This window comes from Oncorhynchus masou, chromosome 32, assembly GCF_036934945.1.
Source record: "Oncorhynchus masou masou isolate Uvic2021 chromosome 32, UVic_Omas_1.1, whole genome shotgun sequence".
NCBI lineage: Eukaryota > Metazoa > Chordata > Actinopteri > Salmoniformes > Salmonidae > Oncorhynchus > Oncorhynchus masou.
Window position 1 is genome coordinate 27,135,026 of NC_088243.1, and position 22,761 is coordinate 27,157,786.

Sequence of the window (22,761 nt, forward strand, 5' to 3'; positions counted from 1 at the left end):
AAGCTATTTTCTATGATTAAATACAGAGGACAATCTATATGTGTATCCTCTTAACGGTACCTGATCTTCTTCAGTAAAGTGCGAAAAGGCCGGAGGAGCTCAGACATGTCCTCTGGTTTCCTATCCAGGTTGAGTGGACCTTCACCGTACACCACCAGACCACTGAGGGAGAGACAGGGGGATTATAACATGTTATTAGTATCAGAGACTTCTAGGAAGAAGAGGAAGATGGAGACAGAGGAGAAAACACTTACCACACAATGGCTAGTCTGGGGATTGTAAACATCAGAGCAGGTTCATAGTCATCGATCATGTCTTGGCTGAGATAGCCCAGCTTGAGCGCCCTGAGACAAAAACAACAAAGACGAGAGGATGTGAAATAATATTGGCCAACCATTTAAAAAATGTACTAAACCCTGCATCTCCTGTGACATCACTCGTCTCTATTCCTCTGTTGCCCCGGCATACAACTCACCTATCCACAGTCTCACAGAAGAGCACAATCACCTCCTGCTGAACATAGTATTCTTTGGGAGACTTCACAGGCACCATGGCTGACACATAGCTGACAGAAGAGGAGAATGTGGGAATTGTGTAAAACAAAATACGTAAATACAGTCAAATATGTTGTTGTTGATGATGTCCAAAAGCTAAAGATGTTGATGTCCTATAGCTACCTGAGCTCAAACTCAGCAAAGAGGCTGTCGAAGTGGCGTAGCGCGTCCCTCATGCGGTCGGTGTATAAGTTGAGGTCTCTGAGGGCCTGGTCTCTCGTGATGTTTCGGACTTCCTCCAGACTATGGGTCAGGTCCTTGGCTAGAGGCCTCATGGCCATGCTCTCGATCTCCCTGTTCATGATGATGGAGCCTGCAGCCAGACACTACACACAGAGATGGAGAGAGAATGACTTGTGTTATTTAACAGTTCTCTTTCAAGTATTCGTTTCTCTATTTCACTTATGGGATACTTCTCCAGCGTATTCGTCTGAAGCCTTTATTACACTACGCCAGCCATGATTGGCTGAACGTGGGGGGAAGCCCGGTCAGCCTTCTCTTGAAGCGGAGAGAGAACTGGTTGGCATGAGCAGTGTCAAACTGGGTACAGGGCACGATAGACAGGGAATACAGACTAGAATTCGCTGTCACCCCGCCTTAATTCAATGGAATCATATACACTCAGGAATCAGCGTGTGTACTCCGGGAGGAAATCACATCGCTAATAGGGAAAAGGGCAATAAGAATTGTTCCTCCCGAGCAAAGCCACTGCGGTTTTTACTCAAGATATTTCCAGGTTCCAAAAAAGGGGGGCGACATACGCCCGATCCTAGATCTACGTGTTCTGAACAGGCACATGAGAAAGTACATGTTCAGAATGTTGACACACACTGCTCTGCTACGTTCTGTGCGCCCAGGCGATTGGTTCGTATTCGTCGACCTGAAGGACGCTTACTTTCACATCTCAATATACCCTCCTCACAAGAAATTTCTCAGATTTGCTTTCCTGGGACTCCCTTTCGGACTCTCACTGTCACCTTGTGTCTTTACGAAGTGTGCCGAGGCAGCCATAGCCCCACTCAGAGAGGGGGGCATTTGGCTGATGATGTACAGTTGAAGTCGGAAGTTTACATACACCTTAGCCAAATACAAGTAAAAATTCCTTAGTTCCTTTGTTATGTCTTTGTTTAAGTTTGGTCAGGGCGTGAGTTGGGGTGGGTAGTCTATGTTCTTTTTTCTATGTTGTGTTTATGTGTTTGGCCTGGTATGGTTCTCAATCAGAGGCAGGTGTCGTTCGTTGTCTCTGATTGAGAATCATACTTAGGTAGCCTTTTCCCACCTGTGTTTTGTGGGTGATTATTTTTCAGTGTCAGTGTTTATTTATTTCTCTTGTTCCTTTTGTTTTCTGTGTCCAGTGATATTTCATTAAAATACACTGCTCAAAAAAATAAAGGGAACACTAAAATAACACATCCTAGATCTGAATGAATGAAATATTCTTATGAAATACTTTTTTCTTTACATAGTTGAATGTGCTGACAACAAAATCACACAAAAATGATCAATGGAAATCAAATATATCAACCCATGGAGGTCTGGATTTGGAGTCACACTCAAAATTAAAGTGGAAAACCACACTACAGGCTGATCCAACTTTGATTTAATGTCCTTAAAACAAGTCAAAATGACTTGGCGTTGGTGGATGGAGCGAGACATGATGTCCCAGATGTGATCAATTGGATTCAGGTCTGGAGAACGGGCGGGCCAGTCCATAGCATCAATGCCTTCCTCTTGCAGGAACTGCTGACACACTCCAGCCACATGAGGTCTAGCATTGTCTTGCATTAGCAGGAACCCAGGGCCAACCGCACCAGCATATGGTCTCACAAGGGGTCTGAGGATCTCATCTCGGTACCAAATGGCAGTCAGGCTACCTCTGGCGAGCTCATGGAGGGCTGTGCGGCCCCCCAAAGAAATGCCACCCCACACCATGACTGACCCACCGCCAAACCGGTCATGCTGGAGGATGTTGCAGGCAGCAGAACGTTCTCCGCAGCGTCTCCAGACTCTGTCACGTCTGTCACATGCTCAGTGTGAACCTGCTTTCATCTGTGAAGAGCACAGGGTGCCAGTGGCGAATTTGCCAATCTTGGTGTTCTCTGGCAAATGCCAAACGTCCTGCACGGTGTTGGGCTGTAAGCACAACCCCCACCTGTGGACGTCGGGCCCTCATACCACCCTCATGGAGTCTGTTTCTGACCGTTTGAGCAGACACATGCACATTTGTGGCCTGCTGGAGGTAATTTTGAAGTGCTCCTCCTGCTCCTGTTGCCCTCCTACGGCCTCCTCCACGTCTCCTGATGTACTGGCCTGTCTCCTGGTAGCGCCTCCATGCTCTGGACACTACGCTGACAGACACAGCAAACCTTCTTGCCATAGCTCGCATTGATGTGCCATCCTGGATAAGCTGCACTACCTTAGCCACTTGTGTGGGTTGTAGACTCGGTCTCATGCTACCACTAGAGTGAAAGCACCACCAGCATTCAAAAGTGACCAAAACATCAGCCAGGAAGCATAGGAACTGAGAAGTGGTCTGTAGTCACCACCTGCAGAACCACTCCTTTATTGGGGGTGTCTTGTTAATTGCCTATAATTTCCACCTGTTGTCTATTCCATTTGCACAACAGCATGTGAAATTTATTGTCAATCAGTGTTGCTTCCTAAGTGGCTTCCTAAGTTTGATTTCACAGAAGTGTGATTGCCTTGGAGTTACATTGTGTTGTTTAAGTGTTCCCTTTATTTTTTTGAGCAGTGTATATCATGAACACATACCAAGCTGCGCTTTGGTCCTCCTCCCCTTCCACCGAAGACAACCGTTACACTTAGGTCAGTTAGGATCACCACTTTATTTTAAGAATGTGAAATGTCAGAATAATAGTAGAGTGAAGGATTTATTTAAGCTTTTATTTCTTTCATCACATTTCCAGTGGGTCAGAAGTTTACAAACACTCAAGTAGTATTTGGTAGCATTGCCTTTGAATTGTTTAACTTGGGTCAAACATTTCAGGTAGCCTTCCACAAGCTTCCCACAATAAGTTGGGTGAATTTTGGTCCATTGCTCCTGACAGAGCTAGTGTAACTGAGTCAGTTTTGTAGGCCTCCTTGCTCGCACACGCTTTTTCAGTTTTGCCCACAAATTTTCTTTAGGGTTGAGGTCAGGGCTTTGTGATGGCCACTCCAATACCTTGACTTTGTTGTCCTTAAGCCATCTTGACTTTGTTGTCCTTAAGTCAACTTTGGAAGTATGATTGGGGTCATTGTTCATTTGGAAGACCCATTGGCGACCAAGTTTAACTGATGTCTTGAGATGTTGCTTCAATATATCCACATAATTTCCCCGCCATCTATTATGTGAAGTGCACCAGTCTCTCCTGCAGCAAAGCACCCCCACAACATGATGCTGCCACCCCGTGCTTCCCTCCAAACATAACGATGGTCATTATGGCCAAACAGTTCTATTTTTGTTTCATCAGACCAGAGGACACTTCTCCAAAAAGTACGATCTTTGTCCCCATGTGCAGTTGCAAACCGTAGTCAGGCTTTTTTATGGCAGTTTTGGAGCAGTGGTTTCTTCCTTGCTGAGCGGCCTTTCAGGTTATGTCGATATAGAACTTGTTTTACTGTGGATATAGATACTTTTGTTCCCGTTTCCTCAAGCATCTTCACAGGGTCATTTTGTCACGGGCGTTGTTGGTGGAAGAAGGTGAGGACCAATGCGCAGCGTGGTAAGTGTCCATCTTTTTAATAAAGTAAATGAACACTGAACAAAAACAATAAAGAGAACCCGGTTCTGTCTGGTGCAGATACCAACACTCAACAGAAAAAAATCACCCACAACTCCGCTCTGGCGCGGGACGTGGACCCCACTCCACCATAGTCTTTGTCCGCCTCTTAACCCGCCTCCGTGGCCTCTTTAGAGCGGTGACCCTCGCCGCCGACCTCGGACTGGGGACCCTAGCAATGGGTCCCGAATGGACGGGAGATTCCGGCAGCACCGGACAGGCGGGAGACTCCGGAAGGCTATGCCTGCGCACCGGGGACACCGTGCGCCTCACGGCATAACACGGTGCCTGCCCGGTCCACCTCTCTCCACAGTAAGCACGGGGAGTTGGCTCAGGTCTCCTACCTGACTTAGCCACACTCCCCGTGTGCCCCCACCCAATACATTTTTAGGGCTGCCTCTCTCGGGCTTCCTTGATAGCCGTGCCAACTCCATTCGCTGGTATCCCTCCTCGCACTGTTCCAGAGAATCCCAGGCGGGCTCCGGCACTCTCCCTGGGTCGACCGACCACCTTTCTATTTCGTCCCAAGTTGTCACATAGTCCAGATCTCGCTGCTGCACGATACCACGCTGCTTGGTCCTTGGTTGGTGGGTGATTCTGTCACGGGCGTTGTTGGTGTAAGAAGGTGAGGACCAATGCGCAGCATGTAAGTGTCCATCTTTTTAATAAAGTAAATGAACACTGAACAAAAACAATAAAGTGAACGAACGAAACCGAAACAGTTCTGTCTGGTGCTGATACCAATACTCAACAGAAAACGATCACCCACAACTCAAGGGTGAAAACAGGCTACCTAAGTATGGTTCTCAATCAGGGACAACGATTGACAGCTGCCTCTGATTGAGAACCATACCAGGCCAAACACAGAAATCCCAAATCATAGAAAAAAGAACCTAGACTGCCCACCCCAACTCACGCCCTGACCATACTAAAACAAATACAAAACAATGGAACTAAGGTCAGAAAGTGACACAATTGCTGTTGTTCTGGGATTTATTTGCACTTTTCGCATCAAAGTACGTTCATCTCTAAGAGACAAAACACGTCTCCTTCCTGAGTCTATCAGAAGCCATGACAATCTGGAATTTCCCAAGCTGTTTAAAGGCACAGTCAACTTAGTGTATGTAAACTTCTGACCCACTGGAATTGTGATACAGTGAAATATAAGTGTATGTAAACTTCCGACTTCAACTGTAGATAGATAATTGTCTGTTGTGCAAGCAATTGAGACAAGCGGTCTTAGAACACAGTCAGCTACAATTGGAACACCTGGCATCGCTAGGTTTCAGAATAAACACAGTAAAGAGTGTTTTGATTCCCACGCAATCTCTTTCCTAGGTTTAATCCTAGATTCGGTATCACTCAAAGCTCGCCTTTCAGTGAAACGTATAAGTACATTCCAATTTTGCCTAGCACTGTTTCTCAGAGGGAACCTAGTCTTTTTCATAACATGCCTGAGGCTGCTAGGTTTGATGGCATCGGCTTGAGTTGTCACCACATTAAGAATATGAGAGGGTTTCAACACTGGGTCTCTTCTCTAGGTCTGAGCCCAATATGTCACAAACATCACATGTACAGATCTCCATAGACTGCATGGTAGCACTGCACCTCTGGAAACACCGGACATAAACTGCCTGGACCTCCTTACAGTGTCCCTAGCATTAAAGTTGTTCCTCCCATTTCTGGTGGGTCTTCATGTTCTAGTCAGAACAGACAATACCACTGTCGTGGCTTACATAAATAAGGGGGACTGCGATCCTCTCACTTACACACACTGATTATGTGGAGCAGTGTGCATCTCCAGTCACTGAGAGCTACTCATGTACCATGAGTACTGAATCTGGGGGCAGATTTACTTTCCAGGGGGAACACTCTACACGGAGAGTGGAAGCGCCACCCAGAGGTAGCCAATCAGGTTTGGATGCACTTCGGCATTCCTGCAGTGGATCTTTATGCATCAATGGAGAATAGTCAGTGTCCACTGTTCTTTTCCCTGAGGGATTGGTATGCACCGATGGGAGTGGACGCATTGGCACATGCTACCTGCTGCCCCTTATATCACATAAGTGAACTACCGAAACGAATACTTGAAAGAGAACTGTAAGTTACGGCCGCAACCCCGGGTCTCTGATATAATGAGTGAGGTATTTCACCAGACCACCCCCTCCTTGTATGAGCGAGGAAGAGGTGTCGCATATTTTTGAATGACTCAAGAGACACAGCGTTGAACCTTTTATAGGGTAGGAGGGACACCCTTCCCGACGCACACGTCTCGATGTCCAGCCAATCATGGCTGGCGTAGTGTAATAAAGGCTTCAAACTAATACGCTGGAAAAGTGAAATACCTCACTCATACTATCAGAGAACCGGGGTTACGGTCGTAACCTAAAGTTATTTATCCAGGTTGGTCTCATTAAGACTTGTTGTCTATGTGCAACTGATTAACACAAGGAATAATGAGTTAGGCTATATAACGATACACCTTTACATAGTGATAGGAAAAAAACAGATAGGAAAAAGACAGTAATTGGGCATGACTTCTTTAAGAGTGCCTATAGTTATTGTGATGTGAGATGATACTGGAGGGCATACAGTACAGTACAGTACCTCAGCCCCAAACCACAGCTGTCCTGCCAGGTTGTCATGGCGAATCTCCTCTGGGAACTTGACACAGAAGTCTCTGTTGGCTCGGTCATCAGGGATACATTCATCCATGATCTGGTTGATAATGTTCAACACGTTGTCCTGCAGACACATGGAGAGTGACAGGAAAAGAGATTGAATACATTTGTGAATAAACGTACTGAATGAAAAAGGACAGTCAATATACATTTTTCTGTTGGGTGAATGACTGGAAACAGAGCAAAAAAACACATATTTTCTAATAATGTTACAAACTACCCCTGTAAATCTACCCCTGTAAATCCACTAACTAAATATCGCCCCCTACATGTAGTGTCTCGAAGACATGTTCCGGACCTTTGGCGACTAGTAATTATTTTTTAAACTTCCCACTTTGGGCTGGATGTGTCAATGTGTAGTTCATATGCATAATCTATGAGCAGAATTACTCTTACCACAATTTGCTACGAAATTCCTAGTTTGAAAGCAACTGTTTCCCGCACGTGGGCCAGCAACCTAGCAATTCAGTTTAACCAATTAGCTTCAGCCCCTCGCCATATGATTGACAGCTAGCAATATGCACCCAAAGCAGAGCGAGATAGAGAGCAATGACGTGGTGCACATACTGTACGTGACGTAGTATGCCATTTTCAGGGACCACTTTTGGCTCATGAGCGCTACTTTCAAAACTACTGGCTAAAAAGGTATCCAACTGTGCCGGAGAATCCCTTTAAACAGGAAACAGGCTGAAAACAATTACAGGCCCATGCCCAGAACGGCCCATTAAAGCCCTCAGTCACATCTTAATTCCCCCTCAATAAAAAACACTAAACTAAATCCCATAATTGCAGCGGTGCACACACACTGGCACACACAGCGAGAGCTAATCAACAGCTTGTGTAGCGCTGGCATGTACAACAGTTATAACAATGAGTTACAATGAGCCTTTCACGCCTAGTCTCTCTCTCTCTCTCTCTCTCTCTCTCTCTCTCTCTCTCTCTCTCTCTCTCTCTCTCTCTCTCTCTCTCTCTCTCTCTCTCTCTCTCTCTCTCTCTCTCTCTCTCTCTCTCTCTCTCTCTCTCTCTCTCTCTCTCTCTCTCTCTCTCTCTCTCTCTCTCTCTCTCTCTCTCTCTCTCTCTCTCTCTCTCTCTCTCTCTCTCTCTCTCTCTCTCTCTCTCTCTCTCTCTCTCTCTCTCTCTCTCTCTCTCTCTCTCTCTCTCTCTCTCTCTCTCTCTCTCTCTCTCTCTCTCTCTCTCTCTCTCTCTCTCTCTCTCTCTCTCTCTCTCTCTCTCTCTCTTAACCACCGACTCCTTTATTGCAGTGCAGTACTACGTATGTCTTGGCCATGTGTGGTACACTACAGCAAGGGCTAATCTTGACCACTATCAGCCCTCATCACAGAACATGACATTGGGATACCTAGAGTAGCTGCATAATAGAGAGCTAGCTATCTCTACACTCCTACCCTCTAGGTTTTGCTTTGCTCAGACCATTTGCCTTCCATTCTGGACGTCTCAGGTATACAGGGTATTATGAAAGCTTGCTGGTAACATTGTGTTGTCTTCACAAGATAGCCTACACCAAAATCATTTTCTAATCATGGGATTTAAAAGTATACCAAATATATTAAAAGTGAAAGTCATGTTTCCCATAACTGAGTGTGTAAGCAAAACACTGACTGAGAGAACAAGAGGCAGCGCAGCTCCCTGAAGCATTGTTATTTTCCTTTAGGGGAGATATGGAAAGAGCCAAACCAGGAATTATAATTCTCAGTTGCTGAACATGTCCTGCAGTCAGTCAGCTAAAAGCCTTTCTTTCAGTTTACGAAGCACATCACAATGCAAAACTAACATACAGACCACAGCAGGGCGTGGTCAATTTAAAGCTGCAATAGGAAACTATTTGCGTGACCCGACCAAATAGAAGTGTGTGTTAAAGATCTGTCACTCATTGAAACTAAGTCTAAGAAGCGGTATTTCTGTTCTACGTGAAATTAGGCAAACTATTGCGAGCGATTGCTAGCGATTTCTGCATAGTGCATCTTTAAGGTGACAATGAAGCGAGCGAAGGAAAAAGAGAAGAGGGACAATGAGAGCATGGAATGGAGAAAGGGAGCGAGGAGATGGGTGGTAGCGATGGAGAGAGAGAAAAATAGGAGAGAGGAAAAGCAGTTGGGGTTCAAGCAGTGACCTTATTAGGAGCTTCCCCCCCTCAGGGCCCTGGATGCACTAAGCTCATTTATGGTGGTGGGCCTGCTAACGATCTCTCAGTCTGCCCCCCTGAACATCACACCAGCAGGCAGCAGCATGGCAGCCTTCACCTCACACAGTCCCGACCCCACACGCATCACCTAACCCTCACTGCATATATGGAGGATGAATGGTATATAAATGTCAAAGTCCCCCGACTCCAAAACGACACAATGGCCTACCATCGGTCATGTGACACGTCTCAGACAGAGACAAATACAGTACGTTTGTGAGGCAGATAAGCTTAAGCTCCTGTCAAGCAGGTTAATATCCTATAGCGGATCTACATAACATTGACATATCAAGTCATACAACAACAACCTGACATTCAACCATTCACTCTGACCCCATACTGCCTGAAAACATCAAACCAGGTGTCATGATAGCCTATCTCTAGATAAAAGCCTTCCAAAGAAGTCACTCATCCAAGGCTTCAGTCCAGACCTAGATAACAGCAACACAACCTACTCACAACCTAATAAAGGCTATCAAAACAACAACAAAATGTGACATGAGAATCAACTGCTTCCACCCCGAGTGACTCCTTATCTCACCTTGTCACTATGAGCTAGCTTGATTTAAGGGCCCATCCAATCATATAACCGCTACCATATTAGCCAACCAATATCAGCCATTTTGCAGTTCAAACTCCACTTAGGAGTAAAAAATAATGATCCTCTTAACTCAAAAGCATGTCGCTTTGACAGAATCTGCTGGAAACTTCAATACTTGAACTATCACTCACTTTGCTTGGCATGGTGGATTATTTAAGTGCTCGCTGTCAAAAAGGGTTATAGAATTACCTCATAAAATGTCTGATGGATTTGTATTAATTGATGGAGTTTGAAGTCAAAGAAATTAGAAGCATAGCGAAACTAAACTATAAAAGACTTGCTATGGAATTGTGGCCCTAATCCGAGGGTATTCAAATCAACCAGTGTCAGTTCATTTCGATTCTTACCTGACAGGATCTGAACTGGTTGACCAGCAGAGTACACCTCTGAGGGTCTTTCCTGCCATCCAGGCTGTCCAGTTCTGTGGCCACTTGGTTAAGCTCCTCATCAGCATAGTAGAACTGGGCCAGGAGCTGAGGGTCTGTCCTCTGCAGAGATAGAAAAATAATAATAATACAGGCTAATATTAAACACTCACAAAGGTAGATCAATTAAATAACTTAGGTAGGCAGTTTACTGTAGAGTACAGGGAAATTGCAGTGTCTCTACATAGGTAAAGAAAGGTTGCCACATTCAGTAGAATTTGTCAGAAGAATCCCGTAGGGTCAATTTTATCTTCTCCAATTTACTAAAGTGTAAGATATCTTTAATCCACACAAAATGAGAGGGAGGAGAGGGCATATTCCATATAAGTAAAATCAACCTTCCTGCCAACAAACTCACAAAAGCTAGGACCAGAGCAGGACCAAAACATGTATAAAATGAAGCAGCAGCTTGCCAACACCTGTCGCAAACAGGGTGGACATCAGGATAGATCTTAGAAAGCCTGCATTTAGTCCAGTGAGTGCGGTGTAACATTTTGCATTGGATCAAACCCTGTTTGGCACAAATAGAAGAGGAGTGGACACGGGAAGATATTCTGTACCATGTGTCATCAGCAAACTCATCACCTAGATCCTGTTCCCATAAAGTTTTAATAGCTGCGAATGAAGGATTGTGAAGAGTAAATTTCATCATAGCTATAAGAAATAATGCCTTTTACTGTTGGGGATGGTGTGAAAAATGCATCAGTGGGAGGGCCCACAGAAAGAGTGGGGAATTGAGTGGCCATGTCACGAACAAAGGTGCTCACTTGTAGATATCTAAAGAAATTATTATTCAGAAGTTGGAATTTAGCTGAGATTTGTTGGAACGATGCAAACGTGCCGTCAATATACAAATCATTGAATGATTTGATGCCAAGGCTGTACCACATGGAGAAGGCTCCATCTACTAGCGTTGGATGGAAAACGTGATTTCTGAGTAGAGCGGCCATTACTGAATAGGTTTGCAAACCAAAGTGACGTCTAAACTGGTTCCAGATCTTGAAAGTGGTTTTTACTAAAATGTTTTTGGTATAACTTGAAGTAGTAGAATGAATAGGGGAATGTGCCAAAGCAGCCAGTGAGGATGGCATACATGAGGAAGATTATATCTTCAACCATGCTGGAATGATATGTGGGGTATCTGCACAGATACAGTACTGAATTACATGGACGTTGGCAGCCCAATAATAGAACTGGAACTTAGGTAGGGCCATGCCCCCTAAGAGTTTAGTTAGGCCTTTGCAGGAACACCTAGCAGATCCTTGGATTTTTATTATTACAGATGAAGTGTGAGATTATCCCATCTAGTTTGCAGAAAAAATATTCTGGAATAAAAATAGGTATGCATTGAAAGAGGTAGACCAGCTAATGATAGGGGGAGTAGTCACCATGGTTCAAAATCTTTCTCCACCAGAGTAAAATTAGCCTTAAAGATGATCAGATTTGTTCGTGACATGTACCCTCAAGTATGTATATTTGTTGAGAACTACTCTGAAAGGCAATGTGTGTAATGGGTAGTTACAAGCTGCCGCATTTAAATGTAAAAGCTCGCTCTTATTCAGATTTAACTTGTAACCAACGACTAGGCCAAATGCATTAACCTCTCTAGGGTAGGGGGCAGCATTCGGATAGGGTAGGGGGCAGCATTTTTTGGATGAAAAGCATGCCCAAATTCAACGGCCTGCTACTCGGGCCCAGAAGATATGATATGCATATAACTGGTAGATTTGGATAGAAAACACTCTAAACACTTCAGTTTCCAAAACTGTTAAAAAAGTGTCTGTGAGTTTAACAGAACTGATTTAGCAGACGAAAACCTGAGAAAAATCCATTCAGGAAGTAGTTTTTTGTGTGGTTTTGTTGTTTTCTATTCAATGCCATTACAGTATCCATTTGACTTAGGACTCCATTTGCAGTTCCTATGCCTTCCACTAGATGTCAACAGTCTTTAGAAATCGTTTCAGGCTTGTATTCTTATAAATGAGGGAGTAAGACCAGTCTGAACGAGTTGACCACAACGTGTTGCAGAGCTTTTTCGGTGCATGTGCATTTCTTGTTTACCTTTTATATTGACAACGTTATTGTCCGGTTTAAATATTATAGGCTAAAAAACAACCTGAGGATTGAATATAAACATCGTTTGACATGCTTCTATGAACTTTACGGATACAATTTGGATTTTTTGTCTGATTGTTTTGACTAAGCAAGTCATCAGCATAAAGTGAGACCCTTTGTTTGATGTTGCCTCTAAACACTCCTGTTTTATGTGGGTTGGATCTAAATGCAATTGCAAGGGGCTCGATGGTGATGGCAAAAAGCAAGGGAGACATTGGACACCCCTGTCTAGTGCCTCTGGAGAGGGGAAACAGTCTGAGTGGGTGTTATTCGTTCTGACAGATGCAAGTGTATAGTAACTTCTTATAAACGTCTATTGGGTACCCATCTGGCCCAGGACATTTACCACCTTACATTGCACGTGTCGTCTCTGAAATCTCTTTCATGGTGATAGGTTCCTCTAATTGAAGCTTGAAGACTGAATCAATTGTTGGGACAGTTAGACTATTAAAAAAAATGTATCAAGAGCAGAGGGGTCAGCAGACTGTTCTGAAGTGTATAAAGAGGCATAGAAGTCCTTAAACTGGTTATTTATTGGCTGGGGATCCATTGTTGCACCTGTAGGTGTTTGAATTTGTGACATTTGTTGAGCAGAGGAAGACTGGCGAAGTTGATGAGAAAGCAACTTACTTGCTTTTTCAGCATACTCACAATGAGTATGTCACAACTTAAGCAGCAGTTCCTCAATTTGGCCTTTTGACAAGGTATTGAATTCAGCTTGTAAAGAGAGTCAATCCCTGTACACATTTGGGGATGGTGAGGTAACATAAGTACTGTCTAAGAGAGTCTTCTTCTTATTTTTTCTTTCAAATCTAGTGTATGAAATTATTTGACCTCTAATGTAGGCCTTAAGTTTCCCACAGAACAGATGTAAAATGTCGGGGGTGTCATTAGTAGCAATAAAAACATAAATCTGAGTAGTCAGAAAGTTGACAAAACTTTCAGACAGTAATCGTATTAAAATGCCAAGGTACACAAAGCTCAGTCCCACCACCAATTAATAGCTCTAAAGTCAGAGGGGCGTGATCAGATATGACAATGGAATTGTATGAGCGTACAGAGGAAAGAAGTCTGGTGTCCAAGAAGAAGTAGTCAATGAGGGTATAAGTGTGATGGACAAGGGGGAAAAAATGAATATTCCCTACTAGTTGGATTGAAAAAAAGTCAGGGGTCTGTAATGGAAAATTGTTGTTGGAGGAATGATCCAAAGTAGGATTAAGCCAGCCTCCCAAGATTAATAAGTGTGAGGTCATATCTGGAAGTGGAGACAAAGGCATATTTTTTTTGTCTTCCCAATTTGGTACAGAAACATTGGCAAGGATCAATGGTGTATTAAATATATCTGCCATTGGCATCTGAAATAACATTGGAAGAAACAAAGGGCACTGATTTGTGTATCAGAATTGCAGCTCCCCCTCGATTTATTTTGAAAAGTGGAGTGATAAAGTTTGTCTACCCAGCCTTTTCGCAATCTAAAGTGATGTAAAAAGCAATATGTGTCCTCAGATGTTGAAGATGAAGTACTCTACTATGTTTGACTGGCTGGTTCAAACCTTTACAGTTCAAACTAGAATAAATAAGTATACTCCCAGCAGACTACCCTATTAAATGAGGTTGAGTCATCCTTTGGAAAAAGAGGAAATGAGTGAAGCCTTTTAAATGTAAATGGGAGACTGAACCTGACATAAGAGAAAAAATAAAACAAAAAACTGTTGAACTTCCTCCCACCCGGTGAAGCATCTTACCAAACAAGAAGCACGTATCCACCCTAATATAAACTCAGCAAAAAAAGAAACCCATTTTCAGGATCCTGTCTTTCAAAGATAATTCGTAAAAATCCAAATAATTTCACAGATCTTCATTGTAAAGGGTTTAAACACTGTTTCCCATGCTTGTTCAATGAACCATAATAATTAATGAACATGCACCTGTGGAACGGTCGTTAACAGCTTAACAGCTACCAGCTTACAGACGGTAGGCAATTAAGGTCACGGTTACGAAAAACACCAAAAGAAAGATGCCCAGGGACCCTGCTCATCTGCGTGAACGTACCTTAGGCATGATGTAAGGAGGCATGAGGACTGCAGATGTGGCCAGGACATTAAATTGCAATGTCCGTACCGTGAGACGCTTAAGACAGCGCTACAGGGAGACAGGACGGACAGCTGATCGTCCTCGCAGTGGCAGACCACGTGTAACAACACCTGCACAGGATTGGTACATCGGAACATCACAACTGTGGGACAGGTATAGGATGGCAACAACAACTGCCTGACTTTCACCAGGAATGCACAATCCCTCCATCAGTGCTCAGACTGTCCACAATAGGCTGAGAGAGGCTGGACTGAGGGCTTGTAGGCCTGTTGTAAGGCAGGTCCTCACCAGACATCACGGGCAACAACGTCGCCTATGGGCACAAACCCACCATCGCTGGACCAGACAGGACTGGCAAAAAGTGCTCTTCACTGATGAGTCGCGGTTTTGTCTCATCAGGGGTGATGGTCGTATTCGCGTTTAATGTCGCAGGGATGAGCGTTACACCGAGGCCTGTACTCTGGTGCGGGATCGATTTGCAGGTGGAGGGTCCGTCATGGTCTGGGGCGGTGTGTCACAGCATCATTGGACTGAGCTTATTGTCATTGCAGGCAATCTCAACGCTGTGCATTACAGGGAAGACATCCTCCTCCCTCATGTGGTAACTTTCCTGCAGGCTCATCCTGACATGACCCTCCAGTATGACAATGCCACCAGCCATACTGCTCGTTCAGTGCGTGATTTCCTGCAAGACCGGAATGTCAGTGTTCTGCCATGGCCAGCGAAGAGCCCAGATCATGTCTGGGATGTGTTGGATCAGAGGGTGAGAGCTAGGGCCATTCCCCCCAGAAATGTCTGGGAACTTGCAGATACCTTGATGGAAGAGTGTGGTAACATCTCATAGCAAGAACTGGCATATCTGGTGCAGTCCATGAGGAGGAGATGCACATGCACTACTTAATGCAGCTGGTGGCCACACCAGATACTGACTGTTACTTTTGATTTTGATCCCCCCCTCCTTTGTTCAGGGACACACTATTCCATTTCAGTGAGTCACATGTCTGTGGAACTTGTTCGGTTTGTCTCAGTTGTTGAATCTTGTTATGTTCATTCAAATATTTACACCTTAAGTTTGCTGAAAACTTGAGGACGTTTATTTTTTCCTGAGTTTATATGCTCCTAAATACCCTCCAGGAAACATAGTGGTTCCAGCAGCTAGGCTAAACTCTTATCAAGCGGAGCATTGTGACCATTATATTATAAAAGAGAAAAACACACACACACACACACACACACACGTCAAAAAAATAAAGGCAACACTAAAATAACACATCCTAGATCTGAATGAATGAAATATTCTGATTAAATACTTTTTTCTTTACATAGTTGAATGTGCTGACAACAAAATCACACAAAAATTAAATGGAAATCAAATTTATCAACCCATGGAGGTCTGGATTTGGAGACACTCAAAATTAAAGTGGAAAACCACACTACAGGCTGATCCAACTTTGATGTAATGTCCTTAACCTCTTGAACCTCTGGGGGCAGTATTTAATTTTTGGATGAAAAATGTTCCCGTTTTAAACAAGATATTTTGTCACGAAAAGATGCTCGACTATGCATATAATTGACAGCTTTGGAAAGGAAACACTGACGTTTCCAAAACTGCATAGATAGTCTGTGAGTGCCCCAGAACTAATGCTACAGGCAAAACCAAGATGAAATTTCATACAGGAAGTATGTGTTCCAATGTCTCCTTATATGGCTGTGAATGCGCAAGGAATGAGCCTACACTTTCTGTCGTTTCCCCAAGGTGTTTGCAGCATTGTGATGTATTTGTAGGCATATCATTGGAAAATTGACCATAAGAGACTACATTTACCAGGTATCATATAAACGTTTTGCTCTGAGACCAGGTTGTCCCTCTGCAGTATTCTGTGTGAAGGAGCTCGTAGATACTTTTTTTATTGAACCTTTACTTAACTTGGCAAGTCAGTTCGGTGTCCTCCGTCGAAACTATTGCGTAATCTCCAGGTGCATGCATGTTTCCATTTGGTTCAGAAGAGAAAGTCAACCACCCCGAATGATTTATCATCGAAAGATATGTGAAAAACACCTTGAGGATTGATTCTAAACAACGTTTGCCATGTTTCTGTCGATATTATGGAGTTAATTTGGAAAAAAGTTTGCGTTGTAATGACTGAATTTTCGTTTTTTTTCCTTAGCCAAACGTGATGAACAAAACGGAGCGATTTCTCCTACACAAATAATCTTTTTGGAAAAACTGAACATTTGCTATCTAACTGAGAGTCTCCTCGTTGAAAACATCCGAAGTTCTTCAAAGGTAAATTATTTTATTTGAATGCTTTTCTTGTTTCTGTGAAAATGTTGCCTGCTGAATGCTAGGCTTAATGCTATGCTAGCTATCAATACTCTTACACAAATGCTTGTGTAGCTATGGTTGAAAAGCATTTTTTGAAAATCTGAGATGACAGTGTTGTTAACAAAAGGCTAAGCTTGTGAGCCAATATATTTATTTCATTTCATTTGCGATTTTCATGAATAGTTAACGTTGCGTTATGCTAATGAGCTTGAGGCTATAATTACACTCCCGGATACGGGATTGCTCGACGCTAGAGGTTAAAACAACTCAAAATGAGGCTCAGTAGTGTGCGTGGCCTCCACGTGCTTGTATGACCTCCCTACAACGCCTGGGCATGCGCCTGATGAGGTGGTGGAGGGTCTCCTGAGGGATCTCCTCCCAGACCTGGACTAAAGCATCCGCCAACTCCTGGACAGTCTGTGGTGCAACGTGGCGTTGGTGGATGGAGCGAGACATGATGTCTCAGATGTGCTTAATTGGATTCAGGTCTGGGGAACGGACGGGCCAGTCCATAGCATCAATGCCTTCCTCTTGCAGGAACTGCTGACACACTCCAGCCACACGAGGTCTAGCATTGTCTTGCATTAGCAGGAACCCAGGGCCAACCGCACCAGCATATGGTCTCACAAGGGGTCTGAGGATCTCATCTCGGTACCTAATGCCAGTCAGGCTACCTCTGGCGAGCACATGGAGGGCTTTGCGGCCCCCCCAAAGAAATGCCACCCCACACCATGACTGACCCACCGCCAAACCGGTCATGCTGGAGGATGTTGCAGGCAGCAGAACGTTCTCCGCAGCGTCTCCAGACTCTGTCACGTGTGTCACGTGCTCAGTGTGAACCTGCTTTCATCTGTGAAGAGCACAGGGCGCCAGTGGTGAATTTACAAATCTTGGTGTTCTCTGGCAAATGCCAAACATCCTGCACGGTGTTGGGCTGTAAGCACAACCCCCACCTGTGGACGTCGGGCCCTCATACCACCCTCATGGAGTCTGTTTCTGACCGTTTTAGCAGAAACATGCACATTTGTGGCCTGCTGGAGGATATTTTTCAGGGCTCTGGCAGTGCTCCTCCTCGCACAAAGGCGGAGGTAGCGGTCCTGCTGCTGGGTTGTTGCCCTCCTACGGCCTCCTCCACGTCTCCTGATGTACTTGCCTGTCTCCTGGTAGCGCATCCATGCTCTGGACACTACGCTGACAGACACAGCAAACCTTTTTGCCACAGCTCACATTGATGTGCCATCCTGGATGAGCTGCATTACCTGAGCCACTTGTGTGGGTTGTAGACTCCGTCTCATGCTACCACTAGAGTGAAAGCACCGCCAGCATTCAAAAGTGACAGAACATCAGCCAGGAAGCATAGGAACTGAGAAGTGGTCTGTGGTTATCACCTGCAGAACCACTCCTTTATTGGGGGTGTCTTGCTAATTGCCTATAATTTCCACCTGTTGTCTATTCCATTTGCACAACAGCATGTGAAATTTATTGTCAATCAGTGTTGCTTCCTAAGTGAACAGTTTGATTTCACAGAAGTGTGATTGACTTGGAGTTACATTGTGTTGTTTAAGTGTTTTGAGCAGTGTATATACAAATATATAAACAGAAGAAAAAAATATTGAAAGCACAGTTTACCAACAGTGCCAAGTAGCATGTTAATAACCTCTTGAAGCTATGGGGGCGCTATTTCATTATTGGATAAAAAAATGTGCCCGTTATAGGCACAATATTTTGTCACAAAAAGATGCTCGACTATGCATATAATTGACAGCTTTGGAAAGAAAACACTTGTGACGTTTCCAAAACTGCAAAGATATTATCTGTGAGTGCCACAGAACTGATGCTACAGGCGAAACCAAGATGAAACTTCAAACAGGAAATGAGCAAAATATTTGAAGCGCTGTTTTCCAATGTCTCCTTATATGGCTGTGAATGCGACAGGAATGAGCCCACAATTTCTGCCGTTTCCCCAAGGTGTCTGTAGCATTGTGACGTATTTGTAGGCATATCATTGGAAGATTGACCATAAGAGACCACATTTACCAGGTGTCCGCCCTGTGTCCTGCGTCGTAATTGGTGCGCAAACCTCAGCTGCAAGTATTTTTCCATGGAATTCAGAGAAGAAAGCAGGCTTCCACAAACAATATATCAATGAAGAGATATGTGAAAAACATCTTGAGGATTGATTCTAAACAACGTTTGCCATGTTTCAGTCGATATTATGGAGTTAATTTTGAAAAAAGTTAGGCGTTTTGGTGACTGAATTTTCGGTTTGTTTTGGTAGCCAAAAGTGATGTACAAAACGGAGCGATTTCTCCTACACAAAGAATCTTTCAGGAAAAACTGAACATCTGCTATGTAACTGAGAGTCTCCTCATTGAAAACATCCAAAGTTCTTCAAAGGTAAATGATTTTATTTGAATGCTTTTCTGGTTTTTGTGAAAATGTTGCCCGCTAAATGCTACGCTAAATGCTACGCTAGCTATCAATAATCTTACACAAATGCTTGATTTGCTATGGTTCAAAAGCATATTTTGAAAATCTGAGATGACAGTGTTGTTAAGAAAAGGCTAAGCTTGAGAGCTAGCACATTTATTTCATTTCATTTGCGATTTTCATAAATAGTTAACGTTACGTTATGCTAATGAGCTTGAGGCAATAACTGGATACAGGTTTTTTTCGTAGTCAAACGTGAACAAAACGGAGCGATTTGTCCTACACAAATAATATTTTTTGAAAAACTGAACATTTGCTATCTAACTGAGAGTCTCCTCATTGAAAACATCTGAAGTTCTTCAAAGGTAAATTATTTTATTTGAATGATTTTCTTGTTTTTGTGAAAATGTTGATGGCTGAATTCTAGGCTTATAGCTATGCTAGCTATCAATACTCTTACACAAATGCTTGTTTAGCTATGGTTGAAAAGCATATTTTGAAAATCTGAGATGACAGTGTTGTTAACAAAAGTCTAAGCTTGAGAGCAAATATATTTATGTCATTTCATTTGCGATTTTCATGAATATTTAACGTTGCGTTATGCTAATGAGCTTGAGGCTATAAATAGGATCCCGGATCCGGGATTGCTCGAAGCAAGAAGTTAAGGCCTCGACAAAATAAAAGGGAACCTGTTCCACAAGCCTACATTGAAAACAACAACAAAAATCTATATTATATATAAATATATATTTATATAGAGTTGATCTTGAGCTCAGGGGCATTCTGTATCCATTGATCATCCTTGAGATGTTTCTACAACTTGATTCCACCTGTGTGAATTGGACATGATTTGGAAAGGCACACACCTGTCTATATAAGGTCCCACAGTTGACAGTGCATGTCAGAGCAAAAACCAAGCCATGAGGTCGAAGGAATTGTCCGTACAGCTCCGAGACAGGATTGTGTCGAGGAACAGATCTGGGGTGGGGTACCAAAAAATGTCTGCAGCATTGAAGGTCCCCAAGAACATAGTGGCCTCAATCATTCTTAAATGGAAGTTTGGAACCAACAAAACTCTTCCTAGAGCTGGCCAAACCGGGCCGCCTGGCCAAACCGAGCAGTCGGGGGAGAAGGGCCTTGGTCAGGGAGGTGACCAAGAACCTGATGGTCACTCTGACAGAGCTCTAGAGTTTCTCTGTGGAGATGTAAGAACCTTCCAGAAGGACAACCATCTCTGCAGCACTCCACCAATCAGGCCTTTATGGTACAGTGGCCAGACGGAAGCCACTCCTCTGTAAAAGGCACATGACAGCCCGATTGGTGTTTGCCAAAAGGCACCTGAAGACTCTCAGATCATGAGAAACAAGATTCTCTGGTCTGATGAAACCAAGATTGAACTCTTTGGCCTGAATGCCAAGCGTCACATATGGAGGGAACCTGGCGCCATCCCTATGTTGACGCATGGTGGTGGCAGCAGCAGGGACTGGGAGCAGGGACTGGGAGTCTTGTCAGGATCAAGTTAAAGTTGAACGGAGCAAAGTACAGAGAAATCCTTGATGAAATCCTGCTCCAAAGTGCTCAGGACCTCAGACTGGGGTGAAGGTTCACCTTCCAACAGGACAACGACCCTAAGCACACAGCAAAGTCAATGCAAGAGTGGCATCGGGACAAGTCTCTGAATGTCCTTAAGTGGCCCAGCCAGAACCCAGACTTGAACCTGATCGAACATCTCTGGAGAGACCTGAAAATAGAGCTTGAGAGGATCTTTTTATTTATTTTACTAGGCAAGTAAGTTAAGAACAAATTCTTATTTTCAATGACGGCCTAGGAACAGTGGGTCAACTGCCTGTTCAGGGGCAGAACGGCAGATTTGTACCTTGTCAGCTCAGGGATTTGAACTTGGAACCTTTCGGTTACTAGTCCAACACTAACCACTAGGCTACCCTGCCGCCCAGAGAAGAGTGGGAGAAACTCCACAAATACAGGTGTGTCCAGCTTGTAGCGTCATACCCACGTAAGTGATATCATTTAAAAAAAAAAAAAAAAAAAAAAAAACCAAACATTTCTAAACCTGTTTTTGCTTTGTGTGTAGATTAACGAGGAAAAAAAACAGAAGGCTGTAACCTTACAAAATGTGGAAAAAGTCAAGGGGTCTGAATACTTTCCGGACTCTCTGTGTGTGTGTGTGTGTGTGTGTGTGTGTGTGTGTGTGTGTGTGTATATATATATATATGGAAAAAGGCAAGGGGTCTGAATACTTTCCGGACTGTGTGTGTGTGTATATATATATATATACACACACACACACACACACAGTCCGGACTATGACATTGCTCATCCTAATATTTAATTATTTAACTTTTTAGATTTGTGTGTATTGTTAGATATTACTGCACTGATAGAGCTAGGAACACAAGCATTTCGCTACACCCACAATAACATCTGCTAAATGTGTATTCGACCAATAAAATTTGATTTTAAATAAAGCACTTCATCTCCTCTCCTCTATATCCCAGTTACAATGATAGATCTGTTGTTTCCACTTAATTGACGACAACCAAGACATAATACCATAAAAACAGGATTATGGATGAGTGAACATGTTTGAGCACAAAGACGGTGAAATGGATGAAAACAGGCTGGGTTGTAAGAGGGTATGATGTTAACAGATGGTTAATATTGTCTGTTCTCTCCCCAGAAGAGCAGGCGTAATTAGAGAGCTTGGCCCTGGTAAAGGATTTGTGTCATTCTCTCACACTGTGTGCGGTTCTGTGGAGAAGAGCATAGCACAGCAGATCATTCCACTGCTGAGCAGAGCACATGCACAGCCACGCCACTCAGAGAGAGGTGTGCTGAAGCATAGGGACAAAGAGGGAGAAGCAGGTGGGGAACTATCTCTGGGAAAGGTGGGGAACGTTAAAATGTTAACGGTAATGAAAACATAAAAGGATTGATGCGGCATCACCAGCAGACCAAAATAAATAGTACTGTAGCTCCTCCTCGCTAAGGGAACCTGACAACACAGACAAAGGAATACTGTTGATATTTTTCCAAATGTCCCTTATATAGGAAATCACCCACATAGAGTATGATGTTTTCTGGAGCTTCATAAGCTGTTTTCCCTAGTCAGTCTGATCTCTAATAGCGCGAGGCTCTCCTTGTGGGCTGTCTGGGACCAGGCTGAATATGATGTACTGTTCCTTTACCTCGCTCCAAAAGGTGGTATTGAGGTACTGACAAAACACACACGCACGCACATGTACCCATGCGCACACGTAAGAATCCAAGCCCTCATTATACAGTACAGATCATGTCATTGTAAAATGGTAAGCAGGAAACTGAGCTCTGCAATGGAAGGCAAATAAATGTTTCACACTTATCGAGTGTTCTTTCTCAACAAGGTCAAGAACATCTTCTAGCTCTTTATATAAATAAGCTGCTGCTAAAATAGGGAGAAAGGCAGTGAGAGAACAAGGATAGATTAGGAAGATTCACAAAGTACAAGAAATAGCTAGTCCTACTAATGGGAAAGGATCAATGGCCTGCCTCT

The 22,761-nt window shown here is 43.6% G+C and overlaps 1 protein-coding gene across 1 annotated transcript in view; it reads right to left on the reverse strand.

Annotated features, from left to right (window-relative positions):
• The window catches only part of LOC135525818 (lateral signaling target protein 2 homolog), a 62,182-nt gene that overhangs the window by 8,972 nt on the left and 30,449 nt on the right, over positions 1 to 22,761 (reverse strand). The window contains 6 exon segments of the mRNA XM_064953708.1: positions 61 to 162; positions 255 to 344; positions 476 to 565; positions 678 to 880; positions 6,944 to 7,081; positions 10,169 to 10,309. Of these exon segments, the coding sequence (XP_064809780.1) occupies positions 61 to 162; positions 255 to 344; positions 476 to 565; positions 678 to 880; positions 6,944 to 7,081; positions 10,169 to 10,309 (764 nt within the window).